Here is a 25,242-nt window from a genome sequence, read left to right on the forward strand (position 1 = left end):
CTTTACTATATTACTGATGAACTTTAACCTCTGCGCTAAACTTGTACAGACTGCAATAATATTGTCATAGTGGCAAATTAGTTAAAAGCATTTAAACATGCAGTGCACGTACAACCAGAGCGCAGCGTCTTTTATCGAGAAACGGCACAAAACGGACATAATCAGTGTCTTTAGGTCAGGTGCGGCTTTGATAGATGAATTATTACAAAGTAAATGTATTTAATCTGTAACTCATTTATGAGCACCAGCTACTCAACACAGAGCTGCTACCTCACAATGACACATCGACTTGATTTAACAGCCAAAAATGAAAATATACTGAAAATGTGCTCACCTTCAGGTCATACAAGATTAGACTGAGTTTGTTTTTTTATCAGATTTGTAGAAATGCCATTCCTTCACCTGTTCACCAGTAGATAGTGAATGGGTGCCGTCAGAATGAGAGTCCAAACAGCTGATAAAGACATCACAATAATCCACACCACTCCAGTCCATCAGTTAACATCTCGAAAAGACAAAATCTGAAACAAATCCATCATTTAAGATGTTTTAAACTCAACTGAAAATGTGAAAAGGGGAAAAAGTCCATCTCCTGTTGTCTCGCACATCAAAATCCAGTCACATATTTGTATAGAGCTGTTTTGGCTTGTAAACAGTGCTTGATCTGTGCAGATTTCTCTCCTGATTCAGACCAGACCACTTTTTCACTGGAAGAAGCTTTATTATAGATTATGGACTCTATGTATTTTAGTTAAAATTGTCGTAATGATCAATTTGTTTTAGCTTTCGTCTTCTCAAGATGTTAACTGATGGACTGGAGTGGTTAATTGTGGATTATTGTGATGTTTTTATCAGCTTTTTGGACTCTCATTCTGACGGCACCCATTCACATCCATTGGTAAGCAAGTGATGAAATCTGATGAAGAAACAAACTCATCCTAATCTTGGATTACTACTGATCTGAAAGGCGGACATTTAATAGAAAAAGAAATGTGTAATTCCATCACTTGCTCAACAATGGATGTGAATGGGTGCCGCCAGAATACGAGTCCAAACAGCTAATAAAAACATCACAATGATCCACAAGTAATCCACAAAGTGGATCATTGTGATGTTTTTATCAGCTTTTTGGACTCTCATTCTGACGGCACCCATTCACATCCATTGTTGAGCAAGTGATGAAATCTGATGAAGAAACAAACTCATCCTAATCTTGGATTACTACTGATCTGAAAGGAGGACATTTAATAGCAAAAGAAATGTATAATTCCATCACTTGCTCAACAATGGATGTGAATGGGTGCCGTCAGAATAAGAGTCCAAACAGCTGATAAAAACATCACAATGATCCACAAGTAATCGACACCACTCCAGTCCATCAGTTCACATCTTGAGGAGACAAAAGCTGAAACAAATCCTTTATTAAGAGTCCATCTCCTGTTGTCTCTCACATCAAAAGAGCTGTTTTGGCTTGTAAACAGTGCTTGATCTGTGCAGATTTCTCTCTTGATTCAAACCAGACCAATTTTTCACTGGAGGAAATCTATTATAGATTATGAACTCAATGTAGACAAGATGGCGCCGCGAATGGCAGCCTCTGTGCTTAGCTCTCCAGTTGTTTTTGTGTTTTTGTTCGTTTTTCCTGTTTTTTGTTTTGCAAACACGATCAGTTTTACAAGGGATGAACTGCTAAACATTAGGCAGAACATACCACAAAATCTCCTACCGGTTTTTGATTATTCGGACGTTTTGCTCAACATCATAGTTGGCGGAGCGGCGGCGCTTACCAAAGGCTTCAGGACGCGCAGGACGCGCAGGACGCGGGGGAAGCGCGCCGGCGCGCTCGTGAAGCTTCGTCAGCGTGGATTCAGGATGACACTGCCAGGCATACATTTGGCAAATCTCCGGTCTCTACCAAACAAAACGGACGAACTCCTTCTGCTCTCCCGGACAAATAAGGACTTCTCACACTCTGCTGCTCTGTGTTTCACGGAAACCTGGCTGAACGCGGCTATACCGGACAGCGCGATTCATCTCCCGGGATATCAGCTGTTCAGAGGAGACCGCGACGCAGAATCGACGGGGAAATCGCGCGGCGGCGGGACGTGCTTTTACATCAATGAGAGGTGGTGTACAGATGTAACAGTGTTAAAGAAAATATGCTGTTCTGATGTTGAAGCGCTTTTCATAAACTGTAAGCCGTTCTATTCGCCGCGAGAGTTTTGCTCGTTCATTCTCGTGAGTGTGTACATTCCACCGCAAGCGCACGTGAGCCTGGCGTTACAGAAACTCGCTGATCACATCACAGAGACAGAACAACAACACCCGGACTCTGTTTTAATCATTCTTGGGGATTTTAATAGAGCAAATCTCTCCCGTGAACTGCCAAAATACAGACAGCACATCACATGTCCGACCAGAGATAGAAATATATTGGACCACTGTTACACCACAATAAGGAATGCATATCACTCTGTCTCACGGGCAGCTTTGGGACTTTCTGATCACTGCCTGGTTCATCTTATACCAACCTACAGGCAAAAACTTAAATCTGCTAAACCTGTAGCAAAGTCTGTAAAGAGATGGACCAACGAAACAGAGCGGGCTTTACAAGCCTGTTTCGAATGTACTGATTGGAGTGTTTTTGAAGCTGCTGCTACTGATCTGGACGAGCTTACAGAGACTGTTACTTCATATATCAGTTTCTGTGAGGATTTATGCATTCCTACCAGGACTCGCTTAACTTACAACAACGACAAACCATGGTTCACTGCAAAACTCAGACAGCTTCGTCATGTCAAAGATGATGCTTACAGGAAAGGGGACAAAGTCTTGTATAAAGAGGCCAAATACACACTGGAAAAGGAGATCAAAGTGGCAAAGAGAAATTATTCCGAAAAGATAAGGAACCAATTTCATTCCAGTGACTCTTCATCAGTGTGGAAAGGTCTAAAACAAATCACCAATTACAAGACATCATCCCCCAGCACTTTGCAGAATCAGCAACTGGCAGACGATCTGAACGAGTTCTATTGTCGGTTTGAAAAGACACCATTTACACCTCCAACATCACCCCTCTCCCCCACTCCTGCAACTCCCATTCAAATCAGTGAAGATGAGGTACGCAAGGTCTTCAAAAAGAACAAAAGAAGAAAGGCACCAGGCCCTGACGGTGTCACACCAGCCTGTCTGAAAACCTGTGCAGATCAGCTGGCACCCATTTTCTCACAGATCTTCAATAGGTCTTTGGAGTTGTGTGAAGTCCCCGCCTCTCTCAAACGTTCTGAAATCATCCCCATTCCAAAGAAACCCAAAATAACAGGACTTAACGACTACAGACCTGTGGCGCTAACATCTGTCGTCATGAAGTCGTTTGAGAAACTGGTTCTGGCTTATCTGAAGGACATCACCGGACCCTTACTGGACCCCCTGCAGTTTGCTTATCGTGCAAACAGGTCTGTAGATGATGCAGTGAACATGAGTCTACATTTCATACTGCAGCATCTGGACAAATCAGGGACTTACGCGAGGATCCTGTTTGTGGACTTCAGTTCAGCCTTCAACACTATCATCCCAAACCTCCTCCTGCCCAAACTAACTCAGCTCTCTGTGCCCACATCAGTCTGTCAGTGGATCAACAGCTTCCTGACAGACAGGCAGCAGCTAGTGAGGCTGGGAAAATTCTCATCCAGCACCCGGACTATCAGCACTGGCGCCCCTCAGGGTTGTGTCCTCTCCCCACTGCTCTTCTCCCTGTATACTAATGACTGTACCTCCAAAGACCCCTCTGTCAAGCTCCTGAAGTTTGCAGACGACACCACACTTATCGGCCTCATTCAGGACGGTGACGAGTCTGCTTACAGACAGGAGGTAAAAGAGCTGGCTGTCTGGTGCAGTCATAACAACCTGGAGCTCAACACGCTCAAAACTGTGGAGATGATCATAGACTTCAGGAAAACCCCCCCTGCTCTCCCCCCACTCACCATCATGAACAGCACTGTAAACACAGTGGAGTCATTCAGGTTCCTTGGAAATACCATCTCTCAGGACCTGAAGTGGGACATTCACATAGACTCCATTGTGAAAAAAGCCCAGCAGAGGCTGTACTTCCTTCGCCAGCTGAGGAAGCTCAACCTGCCACAGGAACTGCTGAAACAGTTTTACTCTGCCATTATTGAATCCGTCCTCTGCACTTCAATTACCATCTGGTTCAGCTCAGCTACAAATTCTGATCTCAGAAGACTACGTCGGATAGTCCGGACTGCTGAGCGAATCATTGGTACAACCCTCCCTACCCTTCAAGATCTGTACTTATCCAGAGTACGAAAAAGGGCTGCCAAAATTACTCTGGACCCCTCACATCCAGCACACTCACTTTTTGAACTGTTACCATCCGGTCGGCGCTACAGAGCACTGAGCACTAGAACGACCAGACACCGAAACAGTTTCTTTCCTCAGGCAATCCATCTCATGAACACTTGATCGTGGAACATACAACACTATACATTCTTTATTCATTTTTCCGTTATTTATTTAAAGCACATACTTACTCCATTCAAATGTCTTTGCTATTTTTGCACATTGTCTGTCTTGTATACCTCTATATTGTTCTTTTTATAATATGTATCGTCTTGTCACTGTCTTTCTGTAGCACTGTGGAGCTCTGTCACAAAAACAAATTCCTAGTATGTGCAAACATACCTGGCAATAAAGCTCATTCTGATTCTGATTCTGATGTATTTTAGTTAAAAACATCTTAATGATGGATTTGTTTCAGCTTTTGTCTTCTCAAGATGTTAACTGATGGACTGGAGTGGTGTGGATTATTGTGATGTTTTATCAGCGGTTTAGACTCTTCTTTTCTGATGGCACCCATTCACTTTTGTTGGTGAGCAAGTGATGGAATGATGCATTTCTACAAATCTGATGAAGAAACCAATTCATCTTACTGTGTGCTTCAATAATGCAAAGCACTTTTAGTCTTGGAGGGTCGTACATTTTGTTTAAAATTTATTTAAACAAGCTTATTTATTAGCTCGCCAATGGATCCTGAATGGGTGCCGTCAGAATGAGAGTTCAAACAGCTGATAAAAACATCACAATAATCCACAAGTAATCCACAAAGTGGATCATTGTGATGTTTTTATGAGCTGTTTGGACTCTCATTCTGACGGCACCCATTCACATCCATTGGTGAACCAGTGATGGAATGACATCTGATAAAGAAACAAACTCATCTACATCTTATATGGCCTGAGGATGAGCACATTTACTTCTGGCTGAACTATTCCTGCAAGGCATTTAATGTTTCTGTGTAGCCGATGTCCTGCTATCATTTCTAGTAGATTTCCAGAGGACTGATCATTTTTTTAAAACAGCTTTACCAATTTATCGTTGCTTCCTAACAGAGCAGACTCTCTTACTGACTTTTATGTGAATTTATTTAATTAAAACATGTCTTTTTTTTTTTTTTTTGCATGTTTAAAGCGGAGAAAATCAAATTTCGGTTTTCATACACACTGTAAAAAAAGGGAAAAAAAGTTGTTTCAACTTAAAGTATTTGTGTAAGCTGCTTTAAACTTTAACGTTTACTCAACTCAAATATCCACATTTTCATGTAGTACAACTGAACTTTTCATGTTGACTGAACTTAAAATTAAGGCAGCATGAACTTACTTTTTTAAGTTGAATCAACTTTCTTTCTTTTTTTCTTTTTCTTTTTTTTTACCAGTGCACATCACGACTCCGTTAGCAGCAGATGATCTGATCGATTGCATTTTATCATATAACACACCGCAGCAATAACAGCCTAAATCCATGATGGTTTCTGCTTTATCATAGCACAGATTTAGCACAGAGCAGAGGAAATGTTTCATTTGCCAATTCTGGGGACCTGATAATGACGCATACTTGAAATTGATGTCGGAGCAGGAGTGTCGATGTGACTCTATTTATGCAAACGGTGCTCTGACTCCAGAAGGTCTTATCCCAACTAAACGAAAGTCGTTATAGATGTTATCCAATGAACTGCACTTTGTTTTTTAACGATGTTTCGGCTCTAGGTGCCATTCTTCATGTCTATGCAGCCATTCCTCGAAGACTGGTTTGTAGATGCCTTCTGATGAGATTTTATTGACGCGTTGGATGCACATTAAGCATTTGTTTGCTGAGATGTTTGTTATGAGTGTTCGTTTAGCTTTTCATTGATCAATGTTTCAATAAACCACTTCATATTCCAGGATTGGATTCATATTTTTTCACAGAGAAGTTAAATTCCCGAACTAAAATTTTAAGATAATTTACTAACCCTCTTTCTTTCTTCAGTCATAAAACATTTCAGGATTTCTCTCCATATAGTGGACTTCAATGGTGCCTGCGAGTTTGAGTTCTGTTCGGATTCCTGTCACACCTTTGATGTTCCCAGTCAAAAATGACACTAGTGTGATACACATTTGCAGTTTTATAATTTATCTTATATTGTGAAAATTATTCATTAAAAAATGCCTTTTTCACTCAAAAAACGAGGTGCCTACTCTCAGATAAATGAGGCCTATGATTACTCAGATGCAAATAGAAACACAAAACCAGCCCTAAATGAAAGAAAACAAGTTGACAAAAAGAACAAATCCAATATTTGGTGATAATATAGTATAATGACAGATTTATAAGCAATTGTTTGGAGTCGGTCATTTTTGACCCAGGAACACCACAAGTGTGACTTTTTGCAATTTTGTACAAAATAAAACCATTTAAAAGCAAACTTCCAGATTAACCATTAAAGCACACTAGTGTGAGAAAAAGTGCACATTTTCATAATTGTTTAACTCATATTGTAAAAATTATTTATAAAAAAATAATTTTTTCACTCAAAAAAAAGGTGCCTACTCTCAGATAAATGAGGCCTACGATTACTCAGATGCAAATAGAAACACAAAACCAGTCCCAAATGAAAGAAAACAAGTTGACAAAAAGATTGAATCCAATATTTGGTGATAATATAGTAGAATGACAGATTTAGAAGCAGTTGTTTGCAGTCCGGTCATTTTTGACCCAGGAATACCATAAATGTGACTTTGGAATTTTGTACAAAATAAAAGCATTTAAAAGCAAACTTCCTGATTAAAATCAAAGCACACTACTGTGAGAAACACTGCAAGTTTTAATCATTTTTTTATCTTATAATGTGAAAATTATTCATAAAAAATGCCTTTTTCAATCAAAAAATGAGGTGCCTACTCTCAGATAAATGAGGCCTACGATTAATCAGATGCAAATAGAAACACAAAACCAGTCCTAAATGAAAGAAAACAAGTTGACAAAAAGAACAAATCCAATATTTGGTGATAATATAGTATAATGACAGATTAATAAGCAGTTGTTTGGAGTCCGGTCATTTTTGACCCGGAACACCACAAGTCTGACTTTGTGCAATTTTGTACAAAATAAAACCATTTAAAAGCAAACTTCCTGATTAAACATTAAAGCACACTAGTGTGAGAAACACTGCAAATATTCATAATTTTCAAAATTTCCTGATTAAAAATTAAAGCACACTAGTGTGAGAAACAGTGCAAATTTTAATAATTATTTTTTTTTATCTCATATTTCTAAAATTATTCATAAATGCTTTTTTCACTTAAAAAATGAGGTGCCTACTCTCAGATAAATGAGGCCTATGAATAAACAGATGCAAATAGAAACACAAAACCCGTCCTAAATGAAAGAAAACAAGTTGACAAAAAGATTTAATCCAATATTTGGTGATAATATAGTATAATGACAGATTCATAAGCAGTTGTTTGGAGTCCGGTCATTTTTGACCCGGGAACACCACAAGTCTGACTTTTTGCAATTGTGTACAAAATAAAACCATTTAAAAGCAAACTTCCTGATTAAACATTAAAGCACACTAGTGTGAGAAACACTGCAATTGTTTTGTTTGTTTGTTTAATATTATGAAAATTGTTGATTAAAAAATCATTTTTGCACACTAGAAAAGCATTTGAGGTTAAAAAGTAAATAAACGTTTATTTTTTTTAAAGAAAATAACTGATTGTTTCGCTAGATAAGACCCTTCTTCCTCGGCTGGGATCGTTTAGAGTCCTTTGAAGCTGCATTTAAACTGCATTGTGGAAGTTCAAACTTGCAGACGCCATATGGAGAGAAATCCTCAAAGAACATAATTTCTTATCGACTGAAGAAAGAAAGACATGAACATCTTGGATGACAAGGGGGTGAGTACATTATCTCTAATTTTGTTGTTCTTCTTTAAGGTGTTTACATGTCATATTTACGACTGATGGCAAAACAGTCAATTGTGATTTTGGTTTATTTAATTACAATAAATTAAAGAGACACTCCTTTTTGACACATCTTATAAAACAAAGACTTCCAGACAACAGGTTCAACCATGATTCATCATCATCATCATCATCATCATCATGCTGTGAAACATTTGGTCACATCAAACAAACTAAACGATGGAAATCTTTACAGAAAATCAAATCAAAATGGGTTCGGGATCAGATTTGAACTTGTAAGAACGATAAATGCAGTCAAAAAGGAAAATATGAACTTCAACCCTACTACTGTACTTTTTTTCTTAAATGTGTCCCTGGACCACAAAACCAACCTCAAGTCAAAGTGATCGATTTTTCTTTTATGCCCCAAATCATTAGGATATTAAGGCGAGACACTGCAGGTGAATAGGGTAAAAATATTAACTATTAGTTATCACCTTACTTACCCAGTTGATTGATTACTTTGATAATTGCAAACATTTTTTTTTTATATTACACGTTTTTTAAAATGTTAGGTTTAAATATGCAAATAAGCATTATTTAATAAATTATGCGCTGATATGCATACATTTCTAGTACAAAAATCTAAACACTGGATGAAGTCAGTATTTTTTTTTAAATATTAGAGTCACATGTTTTACAGAGGGAACTCATTTTGTCACTCCATAATTCAGAAAAAACTATGTATTTTTTACTATTTTTGGCGAAATCAAATGTTGCATAAAATCTAGCAAATTATATACAAACAAATCCCTCTGTAAAAACCTTCAGGATATAGACAGGAACACAAATGTAAAGTGTGGTGTGTGTAAGTGCTGCTGAAGTGGAGATTTATGGCTCAGTGTAGGAGAAACAACTCTTGGTCTCTAGAAATATGTATTGTAATTGAAATCTATTGACACAAATAGATAAAGTGTCTTTTGGGTGTTTTCTTTCCACTAGTCTGAAAAACACTTTATGAAACACCAAAAAGGCCAAATTCTTGAAAAACTTGACAGGTGCATGAAAAAAAACTGTTTTTCCTGCCCTTAAATAAAGATCATGTTCCATGAAAATATTTTGTAAATTTCCTACTGTAAATATATCAAAACTTAATTTTTGATTAGTAACATGCATTGCTAAGAACTTCATTTGAACAACTTTAAAAATGATTTTCTCAATATTTAGAATTTTTTATTTTATTTCAGATTTTCAAATAGTTGTATCTCAGCTAAATATTGCCCTATCTTAACAAACCATACATCAATGGAAAGCGTATTTTATTGTATAAGTCCCTCAAAAAATTGACACTTCTGACTGGTTTTGTGGTCCAGGGTCACAAATCTTAAACACGGCTACAGAAGAAACCCAAACCCTTGAGATACTAACAGCTTATCAATGTGGCATCCACCTGCATTTTAGTTTTAATTGAACTCGGAATGAGAAACTAATAAATAGACTCCAATGGAAGCATTTCAAACCAACTATCAATCTGTGTCATATTTACACTTGTAGACGTTTATCTGGTTCTACAGCTGGAGGCTGAGGGAGACTTTAGTGGTGTATGACGGCTGAGTGTCTGAAAAAGAGACAATGCAAGAACAATTAGCTAAAGGTTAATATCTGCTAATGATGTACAGCAGCTGTATTTAAAGTTCGTTTTTATGTTTTTGGTGTGTATTGAATGATGCACTGAAAAAAATGGCTTTGCATTTACTTCAAATCAGCAATAAATAAATAAATTATATATAAATACACTGCTGCTCAAAAGTTTGGGATCAGTAAGATTTTAAATGTTTTTTTTTTTTTTTTAAAGTCTCTTATGCTCATTAAAGTTCCATTTATTTGATCAAAAATACAGGAAAATATTTAATATTATGAAATATTATTGGAATTCAAAATAACAGTTTTATTATTTTAATATACTTTAAAATATAATTTTTTCCTGTGATGCAAAGCTGAATTTTTAGCATCATTACTGCAGTCTTCAGTGTCACATGATCCTTCAGAAATCAGTCTAATATACTGATTTATTACTTTTATTAATATTTTTTGGGAACCTGTGATTCTTTTTTCAGGATTCTTTGATGAATAAAAAGTTAAAAAGAACAGCATTTATTCAAAATAGAAATCTTTTCTAACAATATAAGTCTTTACTATCACTTTTTTTTTTTTTTTCAATTTAACACATCCTTGTTGAATAAAAGTATTATTTTCTTTCAAAAAGAGAAAGAAAAAAATTAATTACTGACCTCAAAATTGTGAAAAGTAGTGTATATTGTTAGGATTGTTCTTTTTTGGATAAATGCTGTTCTTTTTAACATTTTATTGATCAAAGAATCCTGAAAAAAAAGTACAGGTTCCAAAAAATTATTAAGCAGCAAAACTGTTTTCAACATTGATAATAAATCAATATATTAGAATGATTTCTGAGGGATCATGTGACACTGAAGACTAAAGTAATGATGCTGAAAATTCAGCTTTGCATCACAGAAATAAGTTAAATTTTAAAGTATATTACAAATAGAAAACCACTATTTTAAATTGCATTTAACATTTCACAATATTACAGTTTTTTCTGTATTTTTAATCAAATAAATGCATCCTTGATGAGCAGAAAAGTCCCTTTAAAAGCATTAAAAATCTTACTGATCCCAAACTTTTTTTGCTTCCTTGACTTATATTTAATTTCAATTCATGGATTTATCACCTCTGTCTTGAAGAGTTTCGATGTATGTCTTCATGAACTCCTTGTCACGCTCATCTTGAGTTTCTGTGTCCATCTTCATCTCTTCATTCTCAGTGTTTAATGGATTGTCATATAATCGGATTAATCTGGAACAGAAAGAGTGTTTTTAGGGGTTTGCTCCTGTTTTATTCTACAGATAACACGGGATGAGACACGTCCTGCTCTGGTGCCCTTCATATGATTATAGTACATAGTATTCTACATAGCTCCTAACAGCACAAGCTGATGGTGAAAAAAAAGTAGATGAAGGAAAAATTTAATTAAATGTTTTGGAAGCCAACGCAAAGTTTCTCAGAGGAACTAAAGAGAAAACACAAATGTTTTACTAGCTAACAAAGTTTCACAGGTTTTGCAAGCAAATGCAAAGTTTATTGGGGAAACGCAAAAGATTGGCATGAGAGTTCAATTTCTTAAGAGAAAAAAAAAAAAAAGGACAAAATGTATGTAAGCCTGAAGTGGCCCAAATGTATGATCATGGATGTAGCACTTGACACTGGCTAATTGAAATATTTCTTAATCAATATTTTTAATAGAATTTGGCTACTTTTAGTAGGGTGCAACACAGTTGCAAGCTGATCTGGATATTAAAAAAGCTACATACCCAGCAGTTTAGTTTTTGAAACATGCTTTTAATGGCAGTTTTTATATGTGTATAGTGCACGATAATGATAGCTCTTACAAGCTTCTGGATCAACTTATTTGAACATTTAGGGAGGACATTTTTAGGGGTTCAAGCACATAGCGCTGAAACCCTAGAATGGTTAGAATGGTCATGGATCAGCGATCTCCGCAAAAAACTGATTGTGCAGACCAAACCGTAAGTCGTAGACACTTGAAACTTGGAGAGATGGTAGTACTCACACCGTCTACAACGACACCAATGCTCGCCCCAATCAGCCTGACGGGGGCGCTATAGTGATCAAAAGTGCTCAGAACTCCTAAACCGTCAGTCGCAGGCTCATGTGTCTTATGTCATTGGAATCCTTGGCGTTCACTTTGTAAACACTGGGTCGGCTAGGACTAGTTGGCAAAAATAGGTTTTTCAAAAAATGTGAAAACCCCGAAAATTTGGGTTTTTCACATTTTTTTTAAAAACATATTTTTGTAAACTAGTCCTTGGCTTTTGGCCTGATTAGAACCAAACCAGTCTTAAGAAGGCTACATACTCAGCGTTCAGGAGTTATAGCCATTTTACTAAATGTGGCCCTGCCCCTTTCTAAGGGTTTTGCACCCCTTTGCGACGGTAAATTAGAAAGTTCAACTTTTTTTGATAATTATTAATATTCACGCTCCAGAGAATCTTTCTGCGCTGGATTTGTTCCAATCTAGAACCACTGCTGTTAATCAAATTGTTAATGACTGAGATGTGGAAAAAAATACTTTTGCAAACTAGTCCTAGGTTTTTCGGTCAATCTGGGAAAAAACACTGCATCTCTAGGCCAATAATTATCAAAAAATGTTGGAATTTACCCTTTGGAAAGCTCAAATGGGGTCGTTTAGAGAAGGGGCCTGTCCGAATTTACCCAAAATCCTGTAAAGCCTAAAGGAAAACTCAAAACTCAGCTATGTAATAGTCAATCTTAGGTAAAAATAAATAAATAAATAAATAATAATAATAATAAATTGCGGGGCTTGGTGCTATAAAAGGGGGGGAAAATGGCTATAACTGTGCAAACATTTGTCCTATCAACTTGAAAATCGCAGTACACTGTCTTGGTCCACAAGGGTCTACAAGGACATTTGTGTATCTAAAAAAACATGTCTGCCATTGGCTTACGAAGTTGAGGCCAATCGGAATGAAACTTGGTGGGTCTGTTTGACTTGTGGCCCCAATGGTCTGTGAGAAATTTGGGGAAATCGGCCACTCCAATTCACTGGACTCTCTAGGTCAATAATGATCAAAAAATGTTGGAATTTACCCTTTGGAAAGCTCAAATGGGGTCATTTCGAAAAGGGGCCTCTCTGAATTTACAAAAAAATCTTATAAAGCCTAAAGGAAAACTTAAAACTTCATGAACCCTGGTGAGCACATGCGACAGGTGATTCTAAACAAGCATGCAAAGTTTTAAGGGGATCGGACCACAGCTGGTGCTATAACAGCCAGTTTGGTGGTGCTATGAGAGGGAAAAAACTTAAAAATGTCTATAACTGCATAGCCATTTGTCCTACCAACTTGAAAATTGCTATACACAGTCTTGGTCCACAAGCATCTACAAGGACGTTTACGTTTCTCGAAAAAACATGGCCGTTATTGACTTACGAAATTTGACCACCGTTTAGACAAGGCTAATGGAGGCCGATCAGAACTAAATTTGGTGGGTCTGTTTGACTCACCGCCCCAAAGGTACATTCATATCATACGACAGAACTTCCTATTCTGGACAACTTTGTCTCTAGAACCACCGCTGTCAATCGAATTGTTTGTTAAATGATTGAGAACAGGGGTTCCCAACCTTTTTTACTCCGGGGCCCCCCTCCTTCTCCGGCCAATTTTGCAAGGCCCCCCTATGCCTGACATGTCATCTTATACTGTACTTCCACAGTAAAGAAAAAATAATTTATTTTTAAACTTTTTTATTAACCAAAACATTTGTTTTGCCTTAATTATTCTTCTACTGCATGTTATAAAAAAAAACTCAAAATTCAAATAAAATTTAAATTAAAACTTCAAATATACCTTATAATCTTTAAAGAAAACCTCTGCTCAATTCTAACTTTTAAAATTATTTTACTTCAGACATTCTTTACAACTTAAGAGTAGGCTACTTTTTCTTAAATAAGTGAACCTGCTCTACAACAGGGAGATACCAAAAGACCACTAAACCTATCCCTTTGAACTTGACTGACTGAATAGCTACTGTTTGTATCCATTAAAAAAAATAATACACGAATTCAAACTACAGCAAATACATTCTAAATCTGTTGAAACACATCGATGTGAAGGTTCGACCAAGACGGGATCAGTGAACTCTGTCAGTGTGTGCCTGATGCTCATAAACACCGAGCCTTACTCCTCTTCTATGGGTGAGCATCTATTATAAAACACTCACATTAATTTGGACAACTAGGCAAATGTTTGTAATTTCACGCAAAAATACGATAGGGATCAGAGCCCCGAGAGCGCGCATAGTTTGTGAATCAATAGCAGACTTATGCGTGTCTCATGCACGACTCTTTACGCGAGACATTAGGCACGCGCAAGTTCGTTATTATGACACTAATCGTTTTTCCCTTTTACCTTTACGACGGTTTGCTTCATGCGTGCAGCCGAGAGATGTAACATTAGTTTGCGTACAGCATTTGGAAGTTTTGAGCCGCCATTCAGTCTGTATTTAACAGTGCGATGAGGCTTGCTGCGCCGAGTCTGAAGCAATCAATCACAGAACACGAGAGAGGCTGTGCTTTTATTATTCCCATTTAGCGCATTAATAATGAAATTAAACAATTATAGGATAATATTTACATTAATTTTAAGATATCTCGCGGCCCCCCTGGAGGATCACTGAGGCCCCCTAGTGGGTCGCGACCCCCCGGTTGGGAACCGCTGATTGAGAACATGAAAAAAAAACTTACTTTTGTGAACTAGTCCTAGGTTTTTGGCCAGATCAGAACCAAACCAGTGCAGAAAGATTCTCTAAAGTCTCTTGGTCCACAAGTCTACCAGTGTCTACAAGGATATTTGCGTCTCTCAAAAAACATGGCCACCATTGGCCGACAAAGTTTGGGCGATCGGAATGAAACTTGGTGGGCCTGTTCAACTCATGGCCCCAAAGGTCTGAGAGATATTTGAGAGAAATCAGCCACTAGGGGGCGGTATCATATTTTTCAAGGGCATAAATAATTGTGCGGTTTTTCGCACATGCACGCAATATTCGTATCATATGACAGAACTCCTCATTCCAGACAACTATGCCTACTAGTCCTAGGTTTTTCACTCAATCTGGGAAAAAACACTGCAGTACAATTCTCTAGGTCAATAATTATAAAAAAAAAATGCTGAAAATTTACTCTTTGGGAAGCTATAATGGGGTCGTTTAGAAAAGGGTCCTGTCTGAATTTACCTAAAATCCTATAAAGCCTAAAGGAAAAGCTGAGCACATGCAACAGGTGATTCTAAACAAGTATGCAAAGTTTTAAGGAGATCGAACCACATCTGCTGCTATAACAGTCATAAATGTTAAAAAATATATTTCTATGGTACGGACTTCACACTTACTTGATATTGGGATTGTCGACTAAGTGCGACGGGATGCTGTACAGCTCGTCTGCGCTGATGATGAGCATCTTCAGATGGATGAGGTTGGCCATGGTCATCGGCACATATTTCACTTTGTTTTTGTGAAGGAACAGCGTCTCTAATAACTCCAGCCTGATTAAGGAAGGGACGGATTCACAGTGTCAGACACATGAACAGATGATTATATATGGAAATACTGCAAACACACACCTGTCAACGTCCTCGGGCAGGTCTTTGAGTCTGTTGTTGCTGATGTCCAAAAACTTCAGGTTGTCCATGCGAAGCACGCAGACGGGAATACTGGCAAACTGATTCTCTGCTATGTCCAAGTGCTTCAGTTTTTTGAGATTACTCAACTGAAAAAAGAATGATATACCTTTCATAAAAAGGAATTCATGCATAAGAACATACTGTCCCTTTTCTTTTCTTACTTAGATTTTTTGTCTTGTTTCCAGCCAAAATATCAAACAATTCTTAAATCAAGAACGATTTTCTATTATTGTCTTGTTCTCAGTAAAAAAAAAAAACAAGTCAAAATTAAGTGAGTTTTTGCTTAGAACAAGCAAAATAATCTGCATATGGGGTGAGAAAAAAAATCTTGTTTTCTGTTTGAAATAAGTTTTTTTTTTTTTTGCTTACCCCATTGGCAGATTATTTAGCTTGTTCTAAGCAAAAACTCACTTCATTTTGACTTTTTTTTTTTTTTTTTGAAAACAAGACAATAATTTTTACTTGTCTAGAAAATCCTTCTTGATTTAAGAATTTTTAGTTTTTTTTTTTTTTTTTTTTTTTTTAGAATCTTTACTTAAAGAAGTTTTTAATTAGTAAACTAGAAAGAAAGTGGGCCAATTTAGTCACAAGGAATGTTGAAATAGTACACTTACAATCAGTGTTGGGGAAAGTTACTTTTAAAAGTAATGCGTTACAATGTTGAGTTACACTGCAAAAAATGCTTTTCTTACTTAGATCTTTTGTCTTGTTTCCAGCCAAAATATCAAAAAATTCTTAAATCAGGAAGGATTTTCTAGACAAGTAAAAATTATTATCTTGTGTTTAGTAAAAACAAGTCAAAATGAAGTGTTTTTGCTTAAAACAAGCAAAATAATCTGCCAATGGGCTAAGAAAAAAAATCTTATTTCAAGCACACAACTAGATTATTTTTCTTACCCCATCGGCAGATTATTTTGCTTGTTTTAAGCAAAAACTCACCTAATTTTGACTTGTTTTTACTGAAAACAAGACACAAATTTTTACTTGTCTAGAAAATCCTTCCTGATTCAAGAATTTTTAGATATTTTGGCTGGAAACAAGACAAAAAAATCTAAGTAAGAAAAGCATTTTTTGCAGTGTACTCCCTAAAAAAGAAACTAATTACATTCCTTAGTTACTTTTGATGGAAAGTAATGTTACAATATTGAGTTACTCCCTAAAAAAGTAACTAATTATGTTACTTAGTTACTTTTGATGGAAAGTAATGTTACAATATTGAGTTACTCCCTAAAAAAGTAACTAATTATGTTACTTAGTTACTTTTGATGGAAAGTAATGTTACAATATTGAGTTACTCCCTAAAAAAGTAACTAATTATGTTACTTAGTTACTTTTGATGGAAAGTAATGTTACAATATTGAGTTACTGCCTAAAAAAGCAACTAATTACGTTACTTAGTTACTTTTGATGGAAAGTAATGTTACAATATTGAGTTACTCCCTAAAAAAGTAACTAATTACATTACTTAGTTACTTTTGATGGAAAGTAATGTTACAATATTGAGTTACTGCCTAAAAAAGTAACTAATTACATTACTTAGTTACTTTTGATGGAAAGTAATGTTACAATATTGAGTTACTCCCTAAAAAAGTAACTAATTACATTACTTAGTTACTTTTGATGGAAAGTAATGTTACAATATTGAGTTACTCCCTAAAAAAGTAACTAATTACATTACTTAGTTACTTTTGATGGAAAGTAATGTTACAATATTGAGTTACTCCCTAAAAAAGTAACTAATTACGTTACTTAGTTACTTTTTATGGAAAGTAATGCGTTACAATATTGAGTTACTCCCTAAAAAAGTAACTAATTATGTTACTTAGTTACTTTTTATGGAAAGTAATGTTACAATATTGAGTTACTGCCTAAAAAAGCAACTAATTATGTTACTTAGTTACTTTTTATGGAGAGTAATTTGTTACAATATTGAGTTACTCCCTAAAAAGGCAACTAATTACATTACTTAGTTACTTTTGATGGAAAGTAATGCGTTACAATATTGCGTTACACCCTAAAAAGCAACTAATTATGTTACTTAGTTACTTTTTATGGAGAGTAATTTGTTACAATATTGAGTTACTCCCTAAAAAGGCAACTAATTACGTTACTTAGTTACTTTTGATGGAAAGTAATGTTACAATATTGCGTTACTGCCTAAAAAAGTAACTAATTACGTTACTTAGTTACTTTTGATGGAAAGTAATGTTACAATATTGCGTTACTGCCTAAAAAAGTAACTAATTACGTTACTTAGTTACTTTTGATGGAAAGTAATGTTACAATATTGCGTTACTGCCTAAAAAAGTAACTAATTACGTTACTTAGTTACTTTTGATGGAAAGTAATGCGTTACAATATTGCGTTACTGCCTAAAAATATAACTAATTACGTTACTTAGTTACTTTTGATGGAAAGTAATGTTACAATATTGAGTTACACCCTAAAAAGCAACTAATTATGTTACTTAGATACTTTTTATGGAAAGTAATGCGTTACATTACTGTGGCGAGGGGGGCGTGGTTCCGTGAGGTCTGCAATGGGAGAGAGAGACAGGTGAACGAGTGGTAAGTGGGTCAAGTGCAAATGACAAACACCTGTGTCTCGTTTCAGTAATCGCCAGAGAGAGACGGATAAAAGGAGCGTGCGCCAAGACAACGGCGAGAGACTGACTGGGAACTCGTGCAGCAAGCCTGATGCAGAGTGACAAAGAATTACGATCTATTATGAGTTATTGTGTGATATAATTGTGAGCGCAGCTGGCGCTATCTACAAGTTTGTTTTGTTTAAACCAAGTTTGCAAATAAAAAGCACGAGTCCCAGTCTCGCTGACCCTGTCTTCTTCCTTCTGAAAAACAACGAACGTTACAATTACTTTTGCGTTACTTTTTAAATCTGGGCAGGGCTTGCTTGTTTGTTTTTAATATAAAAAGTTGTATTTTTGTCAAATGTAAAAGCCTTTTCACACCAAAAGCCTGAGGCTTAGAGAAAAGTAAATTGACGTCTGTACAGTAGACCGCAGAAGAACAAATGTCAACACTACAGCAATAAAAAAAGGAAAACAAATGTTAGATTATCTTGAATTATTTTTGCTTATTAGTATGGATGAATTGAATCATCGAAGGTCAGCAGCAAAGACATCGGTTAATAAAATGGGATTAAATACATAAAGGATATTTGTATTATTTAACATTTAATTATTGCAGGTTTGAGTTGAATTTCAGTGTTTTTATTCATTTTGAAGAACACTGTATCTGTTTTTTAGTGAGTGAGATGAATTAATGCATGTTCACATTTATTCTAGAACTAAAGTAACATCTTACTCACAATGTCTCTCAACATGGGGACAGGAGAGCTTTTAATCAATAAATGGAGGAAAAAGTAACTCCGATATTTTGTTGTCATTTAAAAAGTAATGCGTTACTTTAGTAGTTACTTGAAAAAAGTAATATTATTACGTAACTTGTGTTACTTGTAATGCGTTACCCCCAAAACTGGTTACAAGTATTGATATATACTTGAAGTATACTTCTATCTGGTAAGGGTTATATGGAGTCAGATCATCGTGTCGCACCTCGAAGGGAAGCTCGGCCAGGTTTCCGTTCGCCGTCATCTCTAATCGCTCCAGATTCTCACATTCTCCGAGTTCAGGTGGAATGCTCAAGAGTTTATTATAATTCACATTTAATTCCTTCAGGTTGATCAGTTTTCCTGTGAAAGACGAGACGTTTGCTTTGAATCCCTGATATGTGGAGTTATGATTTTGGTGTTTCAGGTTTGCTGACCTATTTCAACAGGAAGCTTCGTCAGGCCGTTTTTCGGGACGTCCAGCACTTGCAGATCCACAAAGGCCTGGATGTAAGTGGGAATCTCGGGAATCCTGGTCCCGTGGATGTGCCATTCCTTCAGATAAATCATGTACTGAAGATCTTCAGGTAATTTCTGCAGATCAGAAACATAGTTGGATCACGGAACGGTACAAATGCATTTGAAAAACATCTTTATTAAAGCTTTTTCAGATGGTTACCATCCATTTTTTCCCATTTAGCTCAAAAATGAACTTCTTGTTTTCAGCGTCATTGTCTGGATGAGAGACACAGACAGTCAGAGGTCAGATACAGAGACTCAATATAAATATTGTTTGGGAAGTTTAGACAAATGAACATTGCACACACACAAAATGCTTTTCGTAATTAGATTTTTTTTTTTTTTTTTTTTTTTTTTTTGGAGTTTTCAGCCAAAATATCTAAAGATTCTTAAATCAAAGAGAATTTTCTAGACGAGTAAAAAATATTTTCTTGTTTTTAGAAAAAAAAGGCAGTTTTTGCTCACTTGCTTTCATGGTTTATATAAATAAATAAATAAATAAATAAATATATAAATAAATACATTTTTGATATATATTTGTTTTAGGTTTTAGATTTTTATAAATATATAGTTTGTGACAGTCCTTAATGATTGGTTAACAGTCACATTACATGAAGGTAAACATAAAATATTGAATCTTTTTTAGTGTTTCATTTTATTATTTTAGTGTTTTTTTGTTGTTATGGTTTGAAGTTTAAATAAATATTTGTATTTTTATGACATTTTTAGTTCTTAATGGTTGGTTTATTAATATTATTTATTATTTTTGCAATCTTTCATTATTATTTTTAGTTCTCTGATATTTGTTAACGGTCACATGACTTGTATAGGTAATCATTTTTGTATTATTTTATTATAGTTCTAAGTTGAAATAATTTTTATTTTATTTTAATTATACTATTTTTTTATATTATAACATTTTTAGTCATTTGGTGTTGGTTAATGGTCAGATTACTTGTAGATAAACATGGAATATTTCATCTTTTTTTAGAGTTTTAATTATATTACTTTATTATTTTATTAAATATTTTTATTTATTTTATTTTAATGACATATTTTGTTTTTTATGTTGGTTAATGGTCACATGACGTGTAGATAAACATGAAATATTTAATCTTTTTTAGTCTTTCAATTTTATTATTTTTGTATTATAGTTTTAAGTTTAAATAAATATTTTTATTTATTTTATTTTAATAGCTTAGTTCTTTGGTGCTGGTTAATGGTCACATGACTTGTAGATAAACATTAAATATTTCAACTTTTTTATTTAATATGATTATTTTCTTATGGTTTTAAATTTAAATAAATATTTGTATTTATTTGTATTCTTATGACATTTTTAGTTCTTAATGGTTGGTTTATTATTATTATTTATTATTTTTGCAATCTTTCATCATTATTATTTTTAAGTAAAAAATTTTAATATTAAATTTTTAGTTCTCTGATATTTGTTTACGGTCACATGACTTGTATAGGTAATCATATTTGTATTATTTTATTAGTTTTAAGTTGGAATAAATATTTTTTTTTTATTTTTTTTTAATTATACTATTTTTTATTTTATATAATAACATTTTTTGTCATTTGGTGTTGGTTAATGGTCAGATTACTTGTAGATAAACATGGAATATTTAATCTTTTTTTAGATTTTTAATTTTATTACTTTATTATTTTATTAAATATTTTTATTTATTTTATTTTATTGACATTTTTAGTTTTTTTATGTTGATTAATGGTCACACGACGTGTAGATAAACATGAAATATTGAATCTTTTTTAATCTTTCAATTTTATTATTTTTGTATTATAGTTTTATGTTTAAACAAATATTTTTATTTCTTTTATTTTAGTTATATTATTATAGCTTTAAGTTGAAATAAATATTTTTTATTTTATTTTAATTATAATATTTGTTTATTTTATATAATAACATTTTTAATCATTTGGTGTTGGTTAATGGTCAGATTATTTGTAGATAAACCTGGAATAATTAATCTTTTTTTAGAGTTTTAATTTTATTACTTTATTATTTTATTAAACATTTTTATTTATTTTTATTTTAATGACATTTTTAGTGTTTTATGTTGGTTAATGGTCACATGACGTGTAGATAAACATGAAATATTGAATCTTTTTTTAATCTTTCAATTTTACTATTTTTGTATTATAGTTTTAAGTTTAAACAAATATTTGTATATTTTATTTTAATAGCTTAGTTCTTTGGTGTTGGTTAATGGTCACATGACTTGTAGATAAACATTAAATATTTCATCTTTTTTAGTTTTAATTGTATTATTTTTGTATTCTTTTATTAAATATTTTTATTTTAATGACATTTTTAGTTTTTTATGTTGGTTAATGGTCACACGACTTGTATAGGTAATCATTTTTGTATTATTTTATTACAGTTTTACTATAATAATGACTTGTAGATAAACATGGAATATTTCATCTTTTTTTAGAGTTTTAATTTTATTACTTTATTAAACATTTTTATTTATTTTTATTTTAATGACATTTTTAGTGTTTTATGTTGGTTAATGATCACATGACTTGTAGATAAACATTAAATATTTATCTTTTTTATTGTTTTAGTATTTTATCAGGGTTTTAAATTTAAATAAATATTTGTATTTATTTTTATTCTTATGACATTTTTAGTTCTTAATTGGTTGGTTAATAGACACACGACGTGTAGATAAGCAAAAAAAAAAATAGAAAGTGTTCATTATTATTTTAAAATTATTTCTTTTTTTAAGTAAATGCTTTATTTTCTTTATTTTTGTATCATATTACCATTATTGTTTTAAGTTTAAACAATGTTTGGTTGTTGTTTCAATATGACATTCTCTAAAATCGCCAAAAAAGGGGTAAATATTTTAGATCAAAGGCGCTCTGCGAAGAAATTTGAGTAGCAATGTTTTAGAGTAGGCTTGACTTTTTCTGAAATGATTCTAGATATCCATGTGTTTTGTGAGTTTGCTCTTATTGTGTGCCTCACCGTTCTCATGTGAGGGCAGGATGTGTAGTTCCCTAAGTGTAGATCTCTCCAGGTAACACTGCAGCGCCGTCACTTCAGTGCTCTTCAGCTTCTTGCATGCGATGCGATACTGCCATTGCTCATTCACCCTAATGAACAACCAACAAATAAACATCAGCTTTTGAGTGTTTCAATCCTGATCCATGAGCCAGAGTTTACTTCCAGTCCTAATCAAACACAGCTGTCTGTAATGATCCCATCATGTGGATGAGATGTGTTTGTGTCCTGCTCTAGATTCTGGACTACAGCTTCATCCTCATCCTCACTTGGCCAGAGCGCTTTTACTGATCCGCTCTTCTTCTTTCTTCTGCCGCTGCTTGTGTTTCTTCACTCGTCCCTCCCACAGATCTCGGATGAGAGAGAGATCGTACACGGGAATGTCGACGCCGAGCCGCTCTGCCTTCATGATGGGATCCGATGCTGAGGAACAGATTAAACGTATGTCAAACACACACACACACACACACACACACACTGCTATTCCTATCATTATGAGTTCACATTTTTTGTCTTGTTTCCAGCCAAAATATTTAAATTCTGAAATCAAGAAGGATTCTAGAAGAAGGATTCAGAGAAAACAAGTCAAAATTAAGTTTTTGCCAATGCGGTAATCTAGTTTTCTGTTTGAAATAAGATTTTTTTTCTCACCCCATTGGCAGATTACTTTACTTGTTTCAAGTCAAAATGCACTTAATTTTGACTTTTTTTTCTGAAAACAAGACAATTTTCGCTCGTCTAGAAAATCTTTCTTGATTTAAGAATTTTGAGATATTTTGGTTGGAAACAAGACAACAAATTTAAGTAAGAAAACATAATGACAGGAACACCGCACTGCAAAAAATACTTTTCTTACTTAGATTTGTTGTCTTGTTTCCAGCCAAAATATCTCAAAATTCCTAAATCAAGAAGGATTTTCTAGACGAGTAAAAATGATTGTCTTATAATAATAATCTGCTAATGGGGTAAGAAAAATAATCTAGTTTTCTGTTTGAAATACGATTTTTTCGGCATCTTGATTTAAAAAATTTTTTTTCTTTTTTTTTTAGATATTTTGGCTGGAAACCAGACAAAAAATCTAAGTAAGAAAAAGCATTTTTTTGCGGTGTGGCGTTCCTATCATTATGCTTTTCTCACTTAGATTTGTTGTCTTGTTTCCAGCCAAAATATCTAAAAAAAAAAAAATAAATTAAATTAAGATGGATTTTCAAGACGAGTAAAAATTGTCTTGTTTTCAGGAAAAAAAAGTTAAAAATTAAGTGCATTTTGACTTGAAACAAGCAAAATAATCTGCCAATGAGGTGAGCAAAAAAATCTTATTTCAAACAGAAAACTATTTTTTTTTTCTAACCCCATTGACAGATTATTTAGCTTGTTCTAAGCAAAAACTCACTCAATTTTCACCTTTCTAGAAAATCCTTCTTGATTTAAGAATTTTGAGATATTTTGGCTGGAAACAAGACAAAAACCTAAGTAAAAAAAACATAATGACAGGAACACCGCACTGCAAAAAATACTTTTCTTACTTAGATTTGTTGTCTTGTTTCCAGCCATAATATCTCAAAATTCCTAAATCAAGAAGGATTTTCTAGACGAGTAAAAATTATTGTCTTGTTTCAGAAAAAGTCCAAATTAAGTGAGTTTTTGCTTAGAACAAGCAAAATAATCTGCTAATGGGGTAAGCAAAATAATCTAGTTTTCTGTTTGAAATACGATTTTTTCAGCATCTTAATTTATTTATTTATTTTTTGAGATATTTTGGCTGGAAACAAGACAAAAAAATCTAAGTAAGAAAAGCATTTTTTGCAGTGTGGTGTTCCTGTCATTATGCTTTTCTTACTTAGATTTTTTTTTTGTCTTGTTTCCAGCCAAAATATCTCAAAATTCTTAAATCAAGAAGGATTTTCTAGAAAGGTGAAAATTAAGTGAGTTTTTGCTTAGAACAAGCTAAATAATCTGTCAATGGGGTAAGAAAAAAAAAAAAACTAGTTTTCTTTTTGAAATAAGATTTTTTTGCTCACCTCATTGGCAGATTATGTTGATTGTTTCAAGTCAAAATGCACTTAATTTTGACTTTTTTTTCTGAAAACAAGACAATTTTCGCTTGTCTAGAAAATCTTTCTTGATTTAAGAATTTTGAGATATTTTGGCTGGAAACAAGACAACAAATTTAAGTAAGAAAACATAATGACAGGAACACCGCACTGCAAAAAATACTTTTCTTACTTAGATTTTTTTTTGTCTTGTTTCCAGCCAAAATATATGAAAATTCTTAAATCAAGAAGGATTTTCTAGACGAATAAAAATTATTGTCTTGTTTCAGAAAAAGTCCAAATTAAGTGAGTTTTTGCTTAGAACAAGCAAAATAATCTGCTAATGGGGTAAGAAAAATAATCTAGTTTTCTGTTTGAAATACGATTTTTTCGGCATCTTAATTTAATTTTTTTTTTTTTTTTTTTTTTTTTTTTTTAGATATTTTGGCTGGAAACAAGACAAAAAATCTAAGTAAGAAAAGCATTTTTTTTGCGGTGTGGTGTTCCTATCATTATGCTTTTCTTACTTAGATTTTTTGTCTTGTTTCCAGCCAAAATATCTAAAAAAAAAAAAATTAAGTTAAGATGGATTTTCTAGACAAGTGAAAATTGTCTTGTTTTCAGAAAAAAAAGTCAAAATTAAGTGCATTTTGACTTGAAACAATCAAAATAATCTGCCAATGAGGTGAGCAAAAAAATCTTATTTCAAACAGAAAACTAGTTTTTTTTTCTAACCCCATTGACAGATTATTTAGCTTGTTCTAAGCAAA

General features: G+C 33.9%; 1 protein-coding gene across 1 annotated transcript; it reads right to left on the bottom strand.

Moving 5' to 3' along the window:
* Positions 1 to 8,311: 8,311 nt before the first annotated feature.
* On the bottom strand, positions 8,312 to 22,859 carry LOC141286737 (leucine-rich repeat-containing protein 2-like). Its single transcript, XM_073818840.1, has 9 exons — positions 22,709 to 22,859; positions 22,404 to 22,531; positions 19,563 to 19,618; positions 19,321 to 19,477; positions 19,110 to 19,246; positions 15,476 to 15,621; positions 15,245 to 15,397; positions 10,990 to 11,114; positions 8,312 to 9,858 (listed from the first exon to the last, which is right to left on the bottom strand). The coding sequence occupies exons 1-9, from the start codon at positions 22,846 to 22,848 to the stop codon at positions 9,809 to 9,811; spliced, it is 1,092 nt and encodes a 363-aa protein (XP_073674941.1). The 5' UTR covers positions 22,849 to 22,859; the 3' UTR covers positions 8,312 to 9,808.
* Positions 22,860 to 25,242: the final 2,383 nt, after the last annotated feature.

The sequence above is a fragment of the Garra rufa genome, chromosome 15 (genome assembly GCF_049309525.1).
Source record: "Garra rufa chromosome 15, GarRuf1.0, whole genome shotgun sequence".
NCBI classification, from domain to species: Eukaryota; Metazoa; Chordata; class Actinopteri; order Cypriniformes; family Cyprinidae; genus Garra; species Garra rufa.